Here is a 19,879-nt window from a genome sequence, read left to right as displayed (position 1 = left end):
GTGAGCACAACTGACACACCTTTATTGAGTAAACACACCTGTTAGTGATTCCCGTGCAATTACACTAACCACCGGGGGCAAAACTATCTCTAAAAACACCAGTGCAATGACCATACTGGCCACCGGGGCAACACTATCTCTAAGCACACCAGTGCAATGACCATACTGGCCACCGGGGCAACACTATCTCTAAGCACACCAGTGCAATGACCATACTGGCCACCGGGGGCAAAACTATCTCTAAGCACAAAGCTTAGAGAGAGAAAAAAAAAAGTTACCAGTGCTCTTATCTGACATGATCCCGCATGGATCATGACATTTTGCTGCTTTAACTTTATCATAGATAGATAGACAAATAGATAAATATGGGATAGATTCTGTGTGTATTTTGAGATGAGAGAATAAATTTGACTTGAATTTTCCAAAACTCTCCATTTACCAAAATCCAGATATTTTGTAATTCACTTCTGTGCGGTAGATCTTGTGCTGGCTGCCATTTTCCTGGACCTCTCCAGTCTCTCGACTTGCACTGCAATTCCTGTACCTCTCATGCTAAGCTGGGATTACTGGTTTTCATGAGGCCCCAGTTGGTTCTGTGCTTGCGCACGGGAAGTTATGGCACATATTGTGACTTTACACCATGAAATCCTGTGTACTCGGGCATAACCATCGCAGGCTCATAAAAAGCCAGAGCTCCTGGAGAGGTGAGCCGTAAGGTGGGTATAAGATTTTTTTTTTTTACATGTCACATTTATTATGCTTTGGGGTCTGGATAAGGACCTGGAAATTAAATTGGTGGAGAAATGGATTTTCCCATGAACAGGCATATTCAAATTTTGACTGATCTGCTCATCTCTATATGTAGTTGAACCAGGCATGAACTTTCCTTTAATATAAATGACAGCATAGAGAATCATTCAAATTATGAATTGTCCCCGACAACACTTTAGGTTTTTATTATCTATTTTGGCATTGTCAGTATTACATTACACAATTCACATATAAGAATGTATATCGATGATGTTGCTAGATTTGAATCATTTTAATCATATTTTATGGATGTACAATCCAGATTTCCATTCCAAACGCCAACCTGTTGTCGGTTTAACATCCTACTTGTGGCTGTCTATTATAGCTTGGATACAGATGTTATAATTAAAGTACCTATATGATATCTCAATTTTGCCTTCATTGTGGAAAAAAAAACTATACCCGCACTTCATACAGTGGACAATATTTCACTTTCAGAGTCTTTTCCCTTCTTCCCTTCTCTTTGGTCAATGTCAATAACATGGATCGGTCCTGTCTTAAAGATTAAGTCTTCATTGTCATCATGGCTTCTTATGTCATCTACTTCAACATATTTTCCTTTTGCCTTCTGTTTTGCCTTTTGAAGAGCTTCCTTCAAATGTTGCTTGAGTTCAATGTTAGGACAAAATATATAATCATAGGCAGTGCTAGCACAGATTGCTCCAATAATTGGTCCTATCCAGTAAATCTGCATAAAAACAAGTAACAAGTACAGAAAATGATCTTCATTGTCATACATATGACAGGGATATATAAAACATGGATGAGTAGTCTCACTTTTTCACTTTTAAGGGCACAATAGCCAAAGTCAATTAAAATCAAGGAAATGTATTTTCCCATATTTCACACCTCATACAAGGCAACCACTCCGAACATGCTTATATTTAGTCTACTAAACCTCAGAACTGAACCATCTAAGACACATTACAGACCTTAAGCAGCCAACGCTCCACTACATGATGCTCACTAATTTGTACCAGGCCAATATTATACACTGAGAAAATGAAAAACAGTGTTAGGATCGCAGGAAAGAGACTCAGACGAGAGATGGGGTTAAACCACAATGCGTTTTGATGGAGGATCCCCGTCGAAACTCGTTGTGGTTTAACCCCATCTCTCGTCTGAGTCTCCTTCCTGAGCTCCTAAGACAGTTTTTCATTTTCTCATTGCTCCCATCCTCCATCCGAGGTTCTCGGCTGGAGCTGCGGTGGAGACCCGACATCCTGTCCACCCCTGGGCTGCTTCCTAAGTGCTCCTTTATGACCACTCATCACTGACTCTTAATGTTATACACTGGACATACAGTAGCTAGTGTGATGTGGGCACAGTGTGACCAGCATCTATGCCAAACTGGGCATCCATCACTGTACAGTAAGGTAAGTTTCTACAAGGAGCTTTTGGTGAATTTTTATCAATTTTTATTTTTGCTGCATCTTATAGTTCCAGCAAAGTGAATGGGATTTCTAAAAATCTCACAACCTTTGTGCTCTTTCTTACTCAGTGCAAACTGTACTAAGGTGTAGGTTCGAAATCTGCAGCTTGTAGGTTTCTCTTGCGGGTACACTAAGTTTTATGTGTGGTTTTCCACATAGAATTGCATAAGGCAACATTCACATGTTCTGTATTTGGTGAGTTTTTATCTCTGGATTTGTAAGAAAAAACAGGAGTGAAACAATCAAAAGAAAAGTCTAATAGAAACACGTCACCACTTCTGTATTTTTCATCTACTCCTGGTTTTGGCTTACAAATACTGAGGTAAAAAATTCACCATCACCATATACTCAACGTGTGCATGTGGCCTCAGATGTGGAAAATTTGCAGGTAAAAAACATATATGCATGTTTAGCGCACACTGAGAACACATGTAATAGGCGTATAATTGTATTGATAAAGTTTTGTAAAAGCCAAATAGGAGGTATCAAAATCAAAACAGCTTTATTTAACCCTCCGTCAGGAACAATGGATCTGACAGGCGCAGCTCTTCTACTTTCATTTCTCCCTTCTCACCAGATTTTCAGGAAACCCCCTCCCTCTAGATAGTCTCCTGGCTCTAGCTGCTGTGTGAAACCTGATACCACAGTTGGTCTGCAGAGCTTCAGGAAGGAAGATATAGCTGTGCTGGCTTCTCAGGCTCATTGGTCCCGAACACATCACACTTTATAAGGATGGTATGTAATGTTTTTAGTCATTACTATTGTTTATTTAGATTGTTTTATGAATTGATAGAGAAAGGTTTGTGGATATTTCATATAAATAAGGCAGATTTTCTTACAAATGAAAGTGTACTTCTCAGGAGTTTTGAAATTTGTGTATATCAAAGTTATTACTTTTATGTTGAGTAAATGGGTTTGTTTTGCACCTGATAATGTGTAGTCTCTTTTATTACATCCCTATGAAGGTCTCTGATCACTTTTAGATCACTGAAATTGAGAAAATTAGATATTCTAGGCATTTTTCTAGCCTGCGCTTGACAGGCACATTGTTCCATTTTGAGTTAGTGCGAATATTGTTCCTGACGGAGGGTTAAACATGAAATACAAAAACGTAGAGTGAAAAACTCCCGTTTTCAGGGGAGGTTCGGACACTAGCCCCGAAGGGACCCATGAATGTGTAACTAATGCAGTGTTAAAGCACCCTAAGTGAATGGTGACCAGCTCTGCCATGCAAGTGAAGGTTCATGTATGAGACAGATTAATTGAATTAATAAATATTAGATTTGGGATTATACTCATGAAAACTAAAAATATTTTAAATACCAGACGAAAAGGAACATTTTATAATAACTATTTATGTTAGAGGGATGTTAACAGTTACCCAGTGATTTTCCCACTTCCATGTAATAACAGCTGGGCCAAGGGATCTTGCTGGGTTCATGCTCGCTCCAGTGTAGTTAATCTGAAAGAACAAGCAACATAAAGAGGGACTCACTATAAAAATAAGGGTAGATCCATTTGGTATGGGTGGCTCCATGTGTTCAAAGACCCACCAACTGTGATGGTTAATTAATGAACAATTTAATTTGCGAATGGTGAGACCCTTGCCCTGATCTAGGTGGAAAGTGCTTCAGACACAAGGCAGCCACCCCATTACTGTACCATCTGGTTATATTCTAGAGGATACTACTTACAATAATTGTCCCCTGTTTGAATCAGGCAGTCCTACGAAACAGCTCTCAGAAGATACACACCTTTTTTGGGTTCATTATTATAATATACTAGCTGAAGAGCCCGGCGTTGCCCAGGCATAGTAACTAACTATGGTTAGTTATAACAAATTATCATGATTATATATCTATATATATAAAGCTGAGTGTAGAGCCCCACCCACTCCGCATAGCCACATTCACTATATTATCCCACATCATCCTGTCAGCCTGAGATGCAGAACTACTACCACTAATATCCCACATCATCCCGTCAGCCAGAGCCACCGGATTACTACCCCTAATATCCCACATCATCCAGTCAGCCAGAGCCACCAGACTACTACCACTAATATCCCAAATCATCCTGTCAGCCAGAGCCACCGGACTACTATCACTAATATCCCTCATCATCCCGTCAGAGCCACCGGACTAATACCCCTAATATCTCACATCATCCCGTCAAAGCCATCGGACTACTACCTCTAATATCCCACATCATCCCATCAGCCAGAGACACTGAACAACTACCACTAATATCCGACATCATCCCGTCAAAGCCGCCGGACTACTACCACTAATATCCCACATCATCCCTTCAGAGCCACCAGACTACTACCCCTAATATCCCACATCCCGTCAGCCAGAGCCACCGCACTACTACCCCCTAATATCCCACATCATCCCATCAGCCTGGGGTCAGAACCAGAGCGCTGAGTTTAACGGTCCTAACTTCCACACCGGGGATCCATTTAAGAGAGGTCTGGCATCAGAACCAGAGCACTGAGTGGATTTGCCCTGACTTCCATACCAATGATCCCTTTAATAGAAGCCTGGGGTGAGAATCAGAGCGCTGAGGGATTTACCCTAACTTCCATACCGGAGATCCCTTTAAGAGAAGCCGGGGGTCAGTATCAAAGCGCAGTTTGGATTTGCCCTCACTTCCATACTGGGGATCCCTTTAAGAGGGGCCTGGGGTCAGAATCAGAGCACTGAGTGGAATTGCCCTCACTTCCATACCAATGATCCATTTAAGAGAGCCTAGGGTCAGAACCAGAGTGCTGAGTGGATTTACCCTAACTTCCATACCTTTAATAGAAGCCTGAGGTCAGAATCAGAGCACCGAGTGGATTTGCCCTCACTTCCGTACCGGGGATCCCTTTAAGAGGAGTCTGGGGTCAGAACCAGAGTGCTTAGTGGAATTGCCCTAACTTCCATACCAATGATCCTATCATAATCCCAGTCCAGGTTTTGACCTGCATGTCAGGGGCTAATGTCTTGAGCCCAGTGCAGGCTTTGATCTGCACGCCTGGGGTTAATTATTGTGGCCTCTGTTTGGTTCAGGGAGAGCTTCTTATAGCCCTGGGAAAATCCAATCCCCGTCAGTTATACTTTTGTCTTTGGCCGAGTGTGTGGACCCCTATGTGCCTGTTCGTTGTTTTCTAGCTTGCTTATATGGTTCTGACCCGGTTCTGTCCTCCGTTGTGAGTTTGCCTGTTGATTCTGTACTGTATATCTGTTTCTCTGGTTTCTGACTTCTTGGCTACGTCCTGTCTATCCGTTCAGTCTAATCCTTTGGTATTGTCATGCTATCTCGTGCTTTGACCCCGGTCTGATCTGTTTATATCCCTGTCTATGCCCCTTGGTAACTTTGTCCCGTATTTACCCTGCTAGGAGTTTTCCTTCAGCTCCTAGCTCTCTGGAGTTTAGGCCATGCCCCCAGCAGTCACAAGCTTCAGGTCCTGCTGGTCTGAAGCACACATCTTCTCTGCTGCTGCCCACTCCACAGGTATCTTAGAGCACAGTTTGTCTTACTCAGGACATGCGCACTGTCTCAGTGAGCAAGTGCAGTGTGGTGTTCCTGACAGGTCCCTTTACGAGACCCTGGGGTCAGAACCACAGAGCTGAGTGGAACGGTCCTAACTTCCATACCGGGGATCCCTTTAAGAGAGGCCTGGGGTCAAAACCAAAGCACTGGATGGATTTGCCCTGACTTCCATACCGGAGATCCCTTTAAGAGGGAAGATGTGCCTATGGGATGGAGAACGTGTGATGGGTATATGGGCACAGTGTGAAGGGTTAATACTAAAATCAGAACTGAAGTTTCGTTTTGTCCATTCTCTGAAGGTTTCGTTTCTTCATTTTTGTTGCTGTAAGATAAATTTTTGTAATTGGCAAGGGCTGTCATGAAACCAGACTGTTCCCATCAGGTGCAAGATAAGGGAGGCGGGGTGTAAAACTATGAAGAATATGCCATTATACTACTTTCTATTTGGATACGGACATATATGTAGTTTCCGGTTTTCTTGCAATATTATTGGCTTATAAAGTGAAATGATGCTATTGGTACTTGAGAACCTTGCATAATTAAGCAAAAGATTATAAAAGATGTGACTAAAATAAAGGGGCTTAGTGATCTGCCTCGATCCTCCCGTACAGAGACCCCAGTCTCCGTGTGGTCATTTGAGTTGCTAGCAACACTGTGCAATAACTTGGAAATCACTGGATCAACCGTGAAGGGTTAATTTAGCCCTCCCAAAATAGCTACCTCGACAGCTTGGCACGCAACGTGGGGCCCAGGAATTGGGAACCCTCTGCCCCCAGAGGACAACAAGACAAAGGACCCTCAGAGCGGACACAGGTGCTGGAAAATTGGGACTGATCATCCCCCACGACAACCACGGTAAGTTGGCAGTTATACTGTTCAGACTGACGGTTGGTGTGGTTTTCCTGTGCTTGTTGCTGCAAAGAGGATCTGAGGTTTGTCCCCGTGGTGGGGTGATTCATGGGTGGAATCATATAGAGGTGTAGTCCCGTTGGGGGCCCAGTGCTCGAACCGTACCTCATAAGGGACAGACACCCCGGATTGACCAGTGATTGTGACTCTCTTTATAGTCAAAATATCCTGAAATTCCCAATCATTATTAGTATTGGGCATGGTGATGTGATCGAAGATGGGTAGGATACATAACTCAGGTATATATAGATAATAATAAAATAATAATAAATCTTTATTTTTATATAGCGCTAAGATATTCCGCAGCGCTTTACAGTTTGCACACATTTTCATCACTGTTCACGAGGGGGCTCACAATCTAAATTATATAGATAGATATATATAACCAGAGGTGTCCGGAGGGATAGTCTGAGACGCCCTCCTCCTTTCACTGAGTACCGCGAATTTTGGGCAATCCCAGAGGGGGATTATTGACCATGTGGAACAGACTGAGATGGCCTCTCCAGTATTGTGCACAATTGAAGCAAGGGTATTTAGCTCTAAAGGAGAGAATTATGTTTCTGTGGAAGAAAAAGAAAAGCTTGGAATTGTGTGAAGGATCAGATACTGTTAGTCTTATGATTCAAAGACGAGGAAATAAATCTGTCAGGCATGCAGGAAAAATATTTTCGATTCTGGGATTTCCTAAGGGTGGGAGGTTGCAGCCTACGCTAAGGGATGAAAGCATTAAAAAGAATAAAGGAAGGTTGACTGATGATGGATTACTTGAAGGCGCTGAGGAATTCCGTGGCTTGGCACATGAATTATATAATGAAGTGTTGTGAGTTCATTTTCCCCTTCACTACTGAGACCCGAGGAGCTCCCTCTTCCGGTAAAGAAAGGTAGTGAGCCTGATTATCAAACACCTGAGTCTGATGATGATGACTGGCTGAGTGGAGTTACTGACTGGATATAAGGCTGCCAACGCCCTTCTGCCCTGCGGGTGATTTCTCTGTGGGATCCTTGGAGACCAGTCTGAATTCCTGCTCCTCTAAAGCTAAGTTTTCTGCTCGGCCTTTTGCATTTGTGCTTAGACTTTGTTTTGCTTTGTTTTTCTGGATTTCTGCCATTCCCTGCTGGGGTGTGCTGAATTCCTTTAGCTCTGTCTTCTGAAAATACCTGAGTGATGATTTAGTTTTTGAAGCCTAGCTGCTTCAGGGTCTTTTTCATATCAGCTTGTTGGCTTATGTCTTTGATAGGGTTTTGGCAGATTTCAGACAGCAACCTTCCTTTCCTGTTCTGTTTAGCTAGCTTGGGCCCCATCGTTTGCTCAGCCTATCTTTCTATCTGTGTGAGTGTTTTTTCATCTTGCTTCACCGTCATTATATGTTGGGGGCTGCCTTTTACTTTGGGGTCTGCTCTGGGGCAGTTTAGATTTCCTTTTCTGTCTTTAGGCTATTTAGCGCTCCGGCTGTGATCGAGGGGTCTAGGGCATTGTAGGAACCCCCCACGGCTACTGCTAGTTGTGTTGATAGGTTCAGGGGTCTGCAATCTGATAGTTGCCAACTTCTCTGTTTTTCTGGACTTAGCTTCTATTTTTGTGTCTGCCTCCTACGGTGACTCAATCATAACAATGAAGGTTATGTGGAAATTGAACAGCAAGTGAATTCTGATTGTTTTTATTGATATGTGGAAAAAGGAAAATTGTCTAACACTGTGAAAAAGACTGAAAGTGTTGTGGTACAGGAAATAATTGAGAATGTGATTAAAGAAGACACTAAGATTGATACTAATGTGTTAGGAAGACGAATAGTTAAAAGTGATGATTTGAAAGAAGAGGTCTCCCTGCTAGATGACAATTGTACAAAGAGACCGGGAGTAGCAGCCCCCACCTTTGCTACCTATTATCATCCACCTTTAGCCTCAGTCCCCGCTATGTCTAATATTGCTAGTGGTTATGAGTATAATTCCTTCACCCCATCACAAATAAACACTGTTGGCAATCAATTACCCGATCCAGAGACTTCCCCCATTGCTTTCTACAGACAAATGGCAGCAAATCGAGAGATTTATTCCACTCCCCAAAGAGATCTATTACACATACTTCGAGTAAAAGTTGGGGAGGGGTATTTTCCAATTATCGAGGGTGGCATAATGTATAATTTGAATCTGGATGGGGAAACCTATGAGAGTGGTGTTGATTTCTGCAATGCTTTAAAGGTTTGGGCACAAGATAAATTAGCAGACCAAGCTATCTCTCTCACAGATATCACACAGGCCAAAGGGGAGACTGCCAAGACGTTCTATGGGCGTCGTATGGTAGTATTTAGAGATCTGGGATTCTCACTGTATAATAAAGCCCATACACATCTTTTTGTGGCAGCTTTGATGTCCGGCCTCAGACCCGAATTGCAAGAGGCGATAAGGTCAGTTAGACCTGATGTTGAGAATTCCACTCTGGATGATGCATTGAAAGTAATAAAAAGTTTTCAGAAGAATTTAACCCGTTCTGCAGCAGCAGGGAAACAGAAAAATAAGCCAGCAGCTGCAGCTGTAGCAGCTCCAGTTCCTCCAAAAACAGCAGCCCCCACTATTGTGCACAGCGCGGCTGCGAGTACACAGCTGGTTCCTTATCACTGGAGCACACAGCAAACTCTGGCCCCCCTCAGACTTCAGCTACTGGGAACCCTGCTCCTCAGCCCCTCCCTGCTAATGCTGGCGCTGCGGGCGACTTGGTCACTTTCAGAGCGACTGTCACACTCCCGCTGATAGATGCTACCCTCAAGTTCTCTCTTCCAATCGTAATCTAAATACTGGGAACCCCTGAGGATACCCCGGTTACGGACAGCCCCAAAATCCTGATAATTGTCCATACTGAAGGGGTGGCCAACCAGGGTCTGCCATCACAATGTCCTCCACCAAACCTGGGGCATGCTCATCCGTCACGCTCCCTGTAGGGGACACCCTTGTTAAGTTCATGGTAGACACTGGGGCGGCCAATTCTATAATCAAGTCATCAGATGTACCTACGGATATCCCTATTCAATTCTCAGATCAAGAGCTTGTTTTAATCGGAGTAGATGGCAGACCGAATTAATATACTTTTATAAACCCCATAAAACCCTTCCCCGAGGTTACTATTCAGTTTGTAATCTCCCCCACATGTCCAGTAAATTTATTGGGGGTAGATTTATTATCACAGTTCCGCTCCAGAATACAATTCCAAGATGATGGTCAGATGGTTCTTACGTTATATAATCCCTATGTAGATGAAGACAGTGAGGAAATCTGTATTTTGCATGCCCTTCTTACGGTTATGATGGCCCTGATAGGCTCAGATCCACCCCCAATATTGCCTGAGGATCAATGACTCACCCCATACATCTCAGAGATACCATCTAAACTCTGGTCAAAAGGGCCAAATGATATAGGGAAAATGCCTGTAGAACCAGTAAAAGTGTTTCTCAAACCTGGTGCCTAATCCACATACTCTTTTGTCCCAAATACCCCAGGATGCTGCTTGGTTTACAGTTATTGATCTTACCAATGCCTTCTTTAGCATTCCGTTACACCCAGACTGCCAGTTTCTATTTGCATTCACTTATCAGAGACGACAGTTAACATGGACAGTTATGTCACAAGGGGCCCAAAACAGTCCCAACCAGTTTGCAAAAAAAAAATATGAGCAGGTGTCTTTTGCCATTGCTGCCATTGTTAGCCTCCTTAAGCATCTGGCAGCACTGAACTGTCGGGTTTCGGCCTCCAGACTTCAGTTCTGCCTTGGTCAAGTGATATTCTTGGGTTACTGTCTCCTTCAGGGTGCCAGACACCTCACAGAAGAAAGAAAAATAGTTGTCAGCTCCCTTCCTTTCCCAAAAGATGAAACTGAACTCCAGCGTTTTCTTGGACTATGCACCTATTTTTGTCAGTGGATACCGGATGCATCCCGCATAATGCAACCCCTTTACAATGCCTTGAAAGACGGTGTAATGAAGTATAAGGAAAGATGGCAGTGATGAGAATTACCTCCAACATGATTGTTCCCAACTTCTGACTGATTCAAAATATGCTGATGAGTTTGATAGATTCCACACGGGATATGCTGTTACCACAGAGGACACTGTAGTGCACGCAGCTGTGCTCCCGCCCTCACAGTCAGCACAAGAAGCAGAACTCCAGGCTCTGTCTACTGCATGTACTTTGGCCAAGAACAGACGGGCTAATATATACACGGACTCACGGTATGCATTTGGTATTGCTCACGATTTTAGGGCTCTATGGGCCAATCGAGGGTTTATTACTACTGCCGGAACCCCGGTGAAAAATGCTGAAGCTGTTAAAACCCTCATGGACTCGATCAAATTACCTACTCAGGTGGCTATTATCAAAGTTAAGGTGCACAGTCCTAGGACCTGACCACAGACTGTTGGCAACGCATTTGCGGATATGCAAGCAAAAGCCGCCACTCTCTTACCCGTTGAACCAACTATACCAACTATGGTGACCACATGCTCTCAGCGTAAACAGTTACAAGAAGCATTGACCCTACAAGAACCTGATGATCTACCACAGACTGAAGTTTTCTGTCGAACCCTGCGAGACCGCTTAATGGCAACGCAGAGAATGTCTCCAAACGAAGAGGTGAAGCAATGGAAGACTGATGGGGCACGAATGGATAATGGTCTCTGGAAAAAGGAACAACTTGTGTGTCTCCCTAAGCGGATGTACCCTGCTATTTCCACATGGGCACATGGACCGACACATCGAGGAAAGAATCAGGCCCTCACACTGGTGCAAAAATTCTACTGGGCCCCGGGAATTTCCACAATTTTGTCAGCACTCAACCGTGCCTGTAATATCTGTCATACTTGTAATCCCGGTCAACTTCAACGTGTACCCCCAAAGCATCTTGCTAAGCCCGACTATTAGAGTTGAGCGAAACGGGTCGAAAAAATTCAAAAGTCGCCGACTTTTGGCAAAGTCGGGTTTCATGAAACGAAACCCGACCCTAGGATGAGGTCGGCCACGAGGTCGGCGACTTACGCGCCAAAGTCGCGTTTCAAAAGTTTGTTTTGCGCTCTTTTTCAGCCAATCAGGATCCACGGACACTGTGGGCAACGTGATGACAAGGCACGGGTCACCACCATCTTTCAGAAGGGCATGCAAGTGATTGGCTTGCTTTGGTGGGCGTCACAGGGGGTATAAAAGGGCGTGCACGCCGACCGCCATCTTACTTCTGCCGATCTTAGTATAGGGAGAGGTTGCTGCTGATTCTGTAGGGAGAGCGTTAGGCAGGGAAGAAGACAAAAAAACCGCTTCTGCTGCTAGTGATTTGGCCTGCACAACACACCAGTCACTGTGTGTGCAGTGCAAGGGGAGGCTATATAGTGGTGTATCAGTGGTGTTGGTTGTTGGGCTGCCTTTTAAGGCTTCCTGACAGGCTGGCATTGCTGTTTACCCACTGCTCCGCAAAATGCTTTTTTAAAAGCAATCCCAATTTTTTTTTTTTGTCCTGCTGAGAAGAAAAAAAAACTGCTTCTGCTGCTAGCAATTTGGCCTGCACAACACACCAGTCACTGTGTGTGCAGTGCAAGGGGAGGCTATATAGTGGTGTATCAGTGGTGTTGGTTGTTGGGCTGCCTTCTAAGGCTTCCTGACAGGCTGGCATTGCTGTTTACCCACTGCTCCGCAAACTGCTTTTTTAAAAGCAATCCAATCTCCCTTATCCTCTAGTCACTTTGGTCACAGCTGTGCCATCGAGCCTGTCATATAGCGCTCAGATATTCATTGGGCCTCACACAATCCAAAAGTGTCCAGTGTCCAAAAGTGTGTGCAGAGATTCAAAATCTCCCTTATCCTCTAGTCACTTTGGTCACAGCAGTGCCATCGAGCCTGTCACATAGCGCTCAGATATCAGTGGGCCTCACACAATCCAAAAGTGTCCACTGTCCACAAGTGTGTGCAGAAATTCAAAATCTCCCTTATCCTCTAGTCACTTTTGTCACAGCTGTGCCATCGAGCCTGTCACATAGCGCTTAGATATCAGTGGGCCTCACACAATCCAAAAGTGTCCACTGTCCACAAGTGTGTGCAGAAATTCAAAATCTCCCTTATCCTCTAGTCACTTTTGTCACAGCAGTGCCATCGAGCCTGTCACATAGCGCTCAGATATCAGTGGGCCTCACACAATCCAAAAGTGTCCACTGTCCACAAGTGTGTGCAGAAATTCAAAATCTCCCTTATCCTCTAGTCACTTTTGTCACAGCAGTGCCATCGAGCCTGTCACATAGCGCACAGATATCAGTGGGCCTCACACAATCCAAAAGTGTCCAGTGTCCAAAAGTGTGTGCAGATATTCAAAATCTCCCTTATCCTCTAGTCACTTTTGTCACAGCAGTGCCATCGAGCCTGTCACATAGCGCTCAGATATCAGTGGGCCTCACACAATCCAAAAGTGTCCACTGTCCACAAGTGTGTGCAGAAATTCAAAATCTCCCTTATCCTCTAGTCACTTTTGTCACAGCAGTGCCATCGAGCCTGTCACATAACGCTCAGATATCAGTGGGCCTCACACAATCCAAAAGTGTCCACTGTCCACAAGTGTGTGCAGAAATTCAAAATCTCCCTTATCCTCTAGTCACTTTTGTCACAGCTGTGCCATCGAGCCTGTCACATAGCGCTCAGATATCAGTGGGCCTCACACAATCCAAAAGTGTCCACTGTCCACAAGTGTGTGCAGAAATTCAAAATCTCCCCTGTCCTATAGACACCTTGTACCTTGTTTTACATTACTATATAGTTTGTTGGATTTTGTCTACATTTCTACCAAAAATGAGGAAGGCTGGTGGAAGAGGCCGTGGAATTGGGCGGGGGTTGGCAGCTGGTAATGATGGTGTTGGTGGTGGATCTGATGGTAGTGGCAAGAGCAAAATAGGACCGAATGCAGGAGGTGCTGACCCTGCGTCATCGTCTGGCTACATAAGGCCTCGAACGCTTAGTTTTCTAGGAGTTGGCAAACCGCTTTTAAAGCCAGAGCATCAGGAAAAAGTTTTGTCTTACATTGCTGACTCAGCCTCCAGCTCTATCGCCTCCTCTTCTTCAGTTGTAAAAAGTAAAAGCACTGAGTCGTCATTGGAGGCTCATGTTCATGAACCACACCTTTCCTTGTGTCCTTCACCCCAACCAAGATTGAAGGATGACGCAGGCCATACTACTGATTACTCCATGGAGCTGTTTTCACATACCATGCCTGGATTATCAAGTCAAATGGTGAATTACCCAGGCCAAGATGAATCTGACATGGAGTGCACTGATGCACAGCCGCTGATGGATGATTCTGCTGGTACATTCACTCAGAGCACTACATTGTCCTTGCAGTGTACAGAGCCAGATTCTGACCCTGATGAGACTCAGGTGCCCCTTCCCGCACACTATACCACCATACACGGTGACACAGAGGAAGGTGCACATGACATAGAAGAGGAGGTGATGGATGACCCAGTTGTTGACCCAGATTGGCATCCATTGGGGGAAGAGGGTGCTGCTTCCAATAGCTCAGATGAGGAGCATCCACAGCAGACATCGACATCACAACAGCTGTTATCTGGCAGGCCCGGAGCACTCCAAAGACAGGTTCCAAACATCAAAAGAGTTGCTGGACAGCTTGTCCAGAGGGTCAAAAGATCACAGCGTGCTAGGCCGCAAAATGTCTGCCAAAGTAGGAAGAGTGCAGTGTGGCACTTTTTTGAACAAAATCCTCATGATCAGGCCAAGGTTATCTGTAAGAAGTGTGCAAAGACCTTTAGCCGAGGGAAAAATCTGAAAAATTTGAATACCAGTTGCATGCTTAGACATTTAACCAGCATGCACTTGCAAGCGTGGACACAACACCAAACCTCAAGTGCCACATGTGCAACTGATCACAACGAAGGTAGTCAGCAACGCTACATTGTTTCCCCCACTGTAAGCCCACCGGTTAGCACAGCAGCAAATGTTGAGGTGTCGTTGCAAGACCACAGCAGTCAGGGAATCCCACTGTTATATCAACGAAAGACTGATTCTAGGCCATCAGAAAGAACACCAACTCCATCATCAACCCTCTCTCAGTCCGCCCTGTCCACCGCTACTTCCACCATATGCAGCTCTCAAGTCCAGCTCACCCTCCCAGACACTATGAGTAGGTCAAGAAAGTACTCAGTCTCTCATCCGCGTACACTGGGTTTGAACGCCCACATTGCCAAACTAATCTCGTTTGAGATGAAGCCCTTTCGGTTGGTGGAAAGCACAGCTTTCCGCGAACTCATGGCCTATGCAGTACCACGCTATGACCTACCCAGTCGCCACTTCTTCTCTCGCAAAGCCATCCCAGCCCTCCACCATCATGTGAAAGACCGCATTGTCCATGCACTCAAGCAGTCAGTGAGCGGAAAGGTGCACCTCACAACTGATGCATGGTCCAGTCGGCATGGCCAGGGCCGTTACGTGTCCATCACTGCGCACTGGGTTAATGTGGTGGATGCAGGGTCCACAGGGGACAGCGGTGGTGGGACAGTGCTGCCTAGCCCACGGTATAGGAAACAGTTGGCTGTAGGCGTTCGACCATCCTCCTCCACCTCCTCCAGAAGCGAAAGCTCGTCCACAGAGCGCAGTTGTACGAGCACTCCATCTGCAGCTGCCACTGTTGCACACGATGTGTCCCCCTATCGAGCAGCTAGTGGAAAGCATCAGCAGGCTGTGTTGCAGATGATGTGTTTGGGCGACAGACACACCGCCGAGGTGTTGGCCGAGTACTTGAAGCGACAAACTGAGTCATGGCTGGGCAGTGTACATCTTGAGGCAGGCAAGGTAGTTAGTGATAACGGCCGTAATTTTGTGGCAGCCATAGCCCTTTCAAAACTCAGCCACATACCTTGCTTGGCTCACACCTTGAACCTGGTGGTGCAGTGCTTCCTCAAAAATTATCCGGAGTTAACAGCCCTGCTCCAGAAGGTGCGAAGACTGTGTGCGCACATCCGCCGGTCGCCTGTACACTCCGTTCGTATGCAGAAGCTGCAGCGATTGCTCCACCTTCCCAACCACCGCCTCATTATCGACATTGCAACAAGGTGGAACTCCACCCTGCACATGGTGGAGCGGCTGTGCGAGCAGAGGCAGGCCATAATGCATTTGTGGGAGGATACACGGCCAGGCACTTTGAGAGCAGACATGGAGTTGACAGGTGTGCAGTGGTCGAAGCTGAAAGACCTTTGTAAAGTCCTTCAGTGTTTTGAGGAATGCACACGGCTGGTAAGCGCAGACGACGCCATCCTAAGCATGAGCATCCCACTTATGCGTCTGCTCATGCAAACTTTGACGCACCTTAAGGAGCAGGCGTCTGCAGCCAATGTTGATGAGGAGGGAATCCTTGATGACATTTAGCCATTGTCTGCTCAGGGACCTCTCCTGGACGAGGTGGAGGAAGAAGAGGAGGAGGAGGAGGATGATGGGGATGATTACTTAGGGGAGGAGGATGCATCTCGTGGGGCAAGTGAAAATGTTGGCGTGGCAAGGTCTGGTACAGGGTTTGTGCGTGACTGGAGGGATGTGGATTTGCCAGAAAGTGCTCCTCCACCCAGCACTCGCAGTGCATCATTGACACCGGGAACATTGGCCCACATGTCCGATTATGCCTTGCGGATCCTAAAAAGGGACCCCCGCATTGCCAAAATGATGAACGATGACGACTACTGGTTGGCCAGCATCCTGGATCCACGCTATAAAGGCAAATTACAAAACATCATGCCACAGGAGAACCTTGACCTAATATTGGCTAATAAACAAGCAACTCTGGTAAATCGGTTGCTTGAGGCATTCCCAGCACACAGCAGCGGTGATGGTTCTCAAACGAGCCGTACGGGCCGGGGGCAGCTTGGCAGAGGTGTTCGTGGTGCACACAGCAGAAGTGGCGTTGGAGACAGGGGTTTCATGACAATGTTGTGGACTGATTTTTCAAATACCGCTCACACAACTGGTAATACTGCATCGATGGAAAGTGACAGGAGACAGCAGTTGTCAACTATGGTAACAAACTACTTTTCCTTCCATATCGATGTTCTCCCACACAGGTCATTCCCCTTTGACTATTGGGCCGCTAAACTGGACACCTGGCCTGAATTGGCCCAATATGCCTTACAGGAGCTCGCTTGCCCAGCTGCAAGTGTGCTATCGGAAAGAGTCTTCAGTGCAGCTGGATCAATCCTGACAGAAAAAAGGACCCGTCTGTCAACCCAAAATGTGGATGATCTAACCTTCATTAAAATGAACCACGCATGGGTTTCCAAGGATTTTGTCCCACCTTCCCCTGATGACACATAGGGTGACAGAAAAATGGCTTGGTTTGGTCCACCTCTTCCTGGTACTTCACCTATTTCGCCTTTTGCATCAGCTGAATGTCCAACATCAACATATGCCACTTTCTAAAACTCCCTAACTGTGCTGCCTCCCCCCAATGGCCGGGGTCACCATCTACCGCACGACACCGTGCGAGTGCCGTTGCCCTGGACAGGTGGGTAGGCTGACTCTTGGGCGCGGGCACTGGCACAGGGTCCCTCATAGTGCAATCAAGTGTCTCTGACGGTGGTGGTGCACACCCGCCGTCAGACACACCGCTGTACTATGAGGGGCCCAGTGCCAGTACCGACGCCCACGAGTGGGCCCCCCTTGCTTGGGCAGGGCCCCAGCATTTGCAATCTTTACCTCTCCCTGCTCCTCTGCTGTGTAATCTGGGCCGTCAAATCCTCCTCCTGAGACATATATTTTGAATGTGTACGCTATCCATACATGTTATCCAGGGATACGGTACCCTTTCTAACCTTTGTGCAATCCATACTGGGCCTAACACCGTCTGAGCCTGCCTCCTGAGACATATATTTTGAATGTGTACGCTATCCATACATGTTATCCGGGGATACGGTACCCTTTCTAACCTTTGTGCAATCACGTGCAATCCATACTGGGCCTAACACCGTCTGAGCCTGCCTCCTGAGACATATATTTTGAATGTGTACGCTATCCATACATGTTATCCAGGGATACGGTACCCTTTCTAACCTTTGTGCAATCACGTGCAATCCATACTGGGCCTAACACCGTCTGAGCCTGCCTCATGCTGTATAGACATATATTTTGAATGTGTACGCTATCCATACATGTTATCCAGGGATACGATACCCTTTCTAACCTTTGTGCAATCACGTGCAATCCATACTGGGCCTAACACCGTCTGAGCCTGCCTCATGCTGTATAGACATATATTTTGAATGTGTACGCTATCCATACATGTTATCTGGGGATACGGTACCCTTTCTAACCTTTGTGCAGTCACGTGCAATCCATACTGGGCCTAACACCGTCTGAGCCTGCCTCATGCTGTATAGACATATATTTTGAATGTGTACGCTATCCATACATGTTATCCAGGGATACGGTACCCTTTCTAACCTTTGTGCAATCACGTGCAATCCATATTGGGCCTAACACCGTCTGAGCCTGCCTCCTGAGACATATATTTTGAATGTGTACGCTATCCATACATGTTATCCAGGGATACTGTACCCTTTCTAACCTTTGTGCAATCACGTGCAATCCATACTGGGCCTAACACCGTCTGAGCCTGCCTCATGCTGTATAGACATATATTTTGAATGTGTACGCTATCCATACATGTTATCCAGGGATACGGAACCCTTTCTAACCTTTGTGCAATCACGTGCAATCCATACTGGGCCTAACACCGTCTGAGCCTGCCTCATGCTGTATAGACATATATTTTGAATGTGTACGCTATCCATACATGTTATCCGGGGATACGGTACCCTTTCTAACCTTTGTGCAATCACGTGCAATCCATACTGGGCCTAACACCGTCTGAGCCTGCCTCCTGAGACATATATTTTGAATGTGTACGCTATCCATACATGTTATCTGGGGATACGGTACCCTTTCTCACCTTTGTGCAATCACGTGTAATCCATACTGGGCGTGAGAACGGCTGGCGAGCTGTTAAGCAAGCTACAGCACCTGTCCAGACAAGTACAGGGATTCCCTAGCGAGGAGACTTATTTGATTGTTTTCAATGTTGGGACAGCAATTTTTGGGGAGCACTCTACTCTGGAGAATGATAGATGGGGCCCACCATACACTGGAACATTCCAAAGGTGGACATCAGACACTGGAGCAGCATTTACAGGGCCCATTATACACTAGAGCATTAGAAATGGGGCCCATTATGTTTGGAGCATTATTTGGGCCCATAAGACAGTGGAGCTTCATCCATGGGGACCAACATATACTGTAGTATTATGTGGAGCTCATCATATTATGTTTCAAACATTATATGGGACCAATGATTCTGTATGGAGAAATAGATGGGCCTCGTCATGAGATGTAAAAAGTGAGGTATTTTTCATTGTACTATACCGCTATTTCTCTGCCGTATCGGAGCATGATGAGTTGTGGTATGTGTTAAAGGGGCGCTCTTTCGCCCAGGGCACATGAAAACCTGGATCCAGCCCTCCCCCCCCACAGTTTGTAGCCAAATAACCCCCATTTTTCAGTGTGTAACTTGTATTATGAAGTTAATTAAGGTTGACAAGCTTAAGAAAGAAGAATTGATGCTTTTGGCATTCAAATGGGCACTGTTGGTGTGTTTCCTGTCCTCCTCTCACTGCCGACTTTTATTCCCCATTGACTTACATTGGGTTTCGTGTTTCGGGACGACCCTGACTTTTCCCTATAATCGGACGATCTTGCTCGACCCGACTTTTGGAAAAGTCGGGTTTCACGAAACGAAACGCGACCGTAAAAAACCAAAAGTCGCTCAACTCTACCGACTATCCTTTCCAAAGGCACCAGGTGGACCATATCAGGTTGCCTAAGTCTGGAAGGTATGAATACTGTTTGGTTGTTGTTGACATGTTCTCCAGTTGGCCGGAAGCATTCCCCGTTACCAACATGACTGCAAAAATTACAGCGAAGAAACTGGTGATGGAAGTTATATGCAGATATGGGGTTCCAGAAGTTGTTGAAAGTGATCAAGGTCCGGCCTTTTCTTCTCATGTGTACCAAAAAGTTCTGACAATGCTTGGATCCACTGTAGCCCTCCATACTCTGTACCACCCACAATCCAGTGGTGAAGTTGAGAGGCTGAACGGCACACTGAAGGGACAATTGAC

At 45.8% G+C, this 19,879-nt stretch overlaps 1 protein-coding gene across 1 annotated transcript in view; it reads right to left on the bottom strand.

Annotated features, from left to right (window-relative positions):
• Window positions 1-1,132: 1,132 nt before the first annotated feature.
• Window positions 1,133-19,879, bottom strand: part of LOC141096902 (aquaporin-4-like) — a 48,478-nt gene continuing 29,731 nt past the window's right edge. The window contains exons 3-4 of the mRNA XM_073583807.1: window positions 3,625-3,705; window positions 1,133-1,498 (exon numbers count right to left, since the gene is read on the bottom strand). Coding sequence (XP_073439908.1) covers window positions 1,220-1,498; window positions 3,625-3,705 — 360 coding nt within the window. The 3' untranslated portion in view covers window positions 1,133-1,219. The remainder of the gene's footprint in view (window positions 1,499-3,624; window positions 3,706-19,879) is intronic.

Source organism: Dendrobates tinctorius, unplaced genomic scaffold, assembly GCF_039654945.1.
Source record: "Dendrobates tinctorius isolate UK_male_01 unplaced genomic scaffold, ASM3965494v1 ptg000081l, whole genome shotgun sequence".
Lineage (NCBI taxonomy): Eukaryota > Metazoa > Chordata > Amphibia > Anura > Dendrobatidae > Dendrobates > Dendrobates tinctorius.
This window is presented reverse-complemented; position numbering and strand designations above follow the sequence as displayed.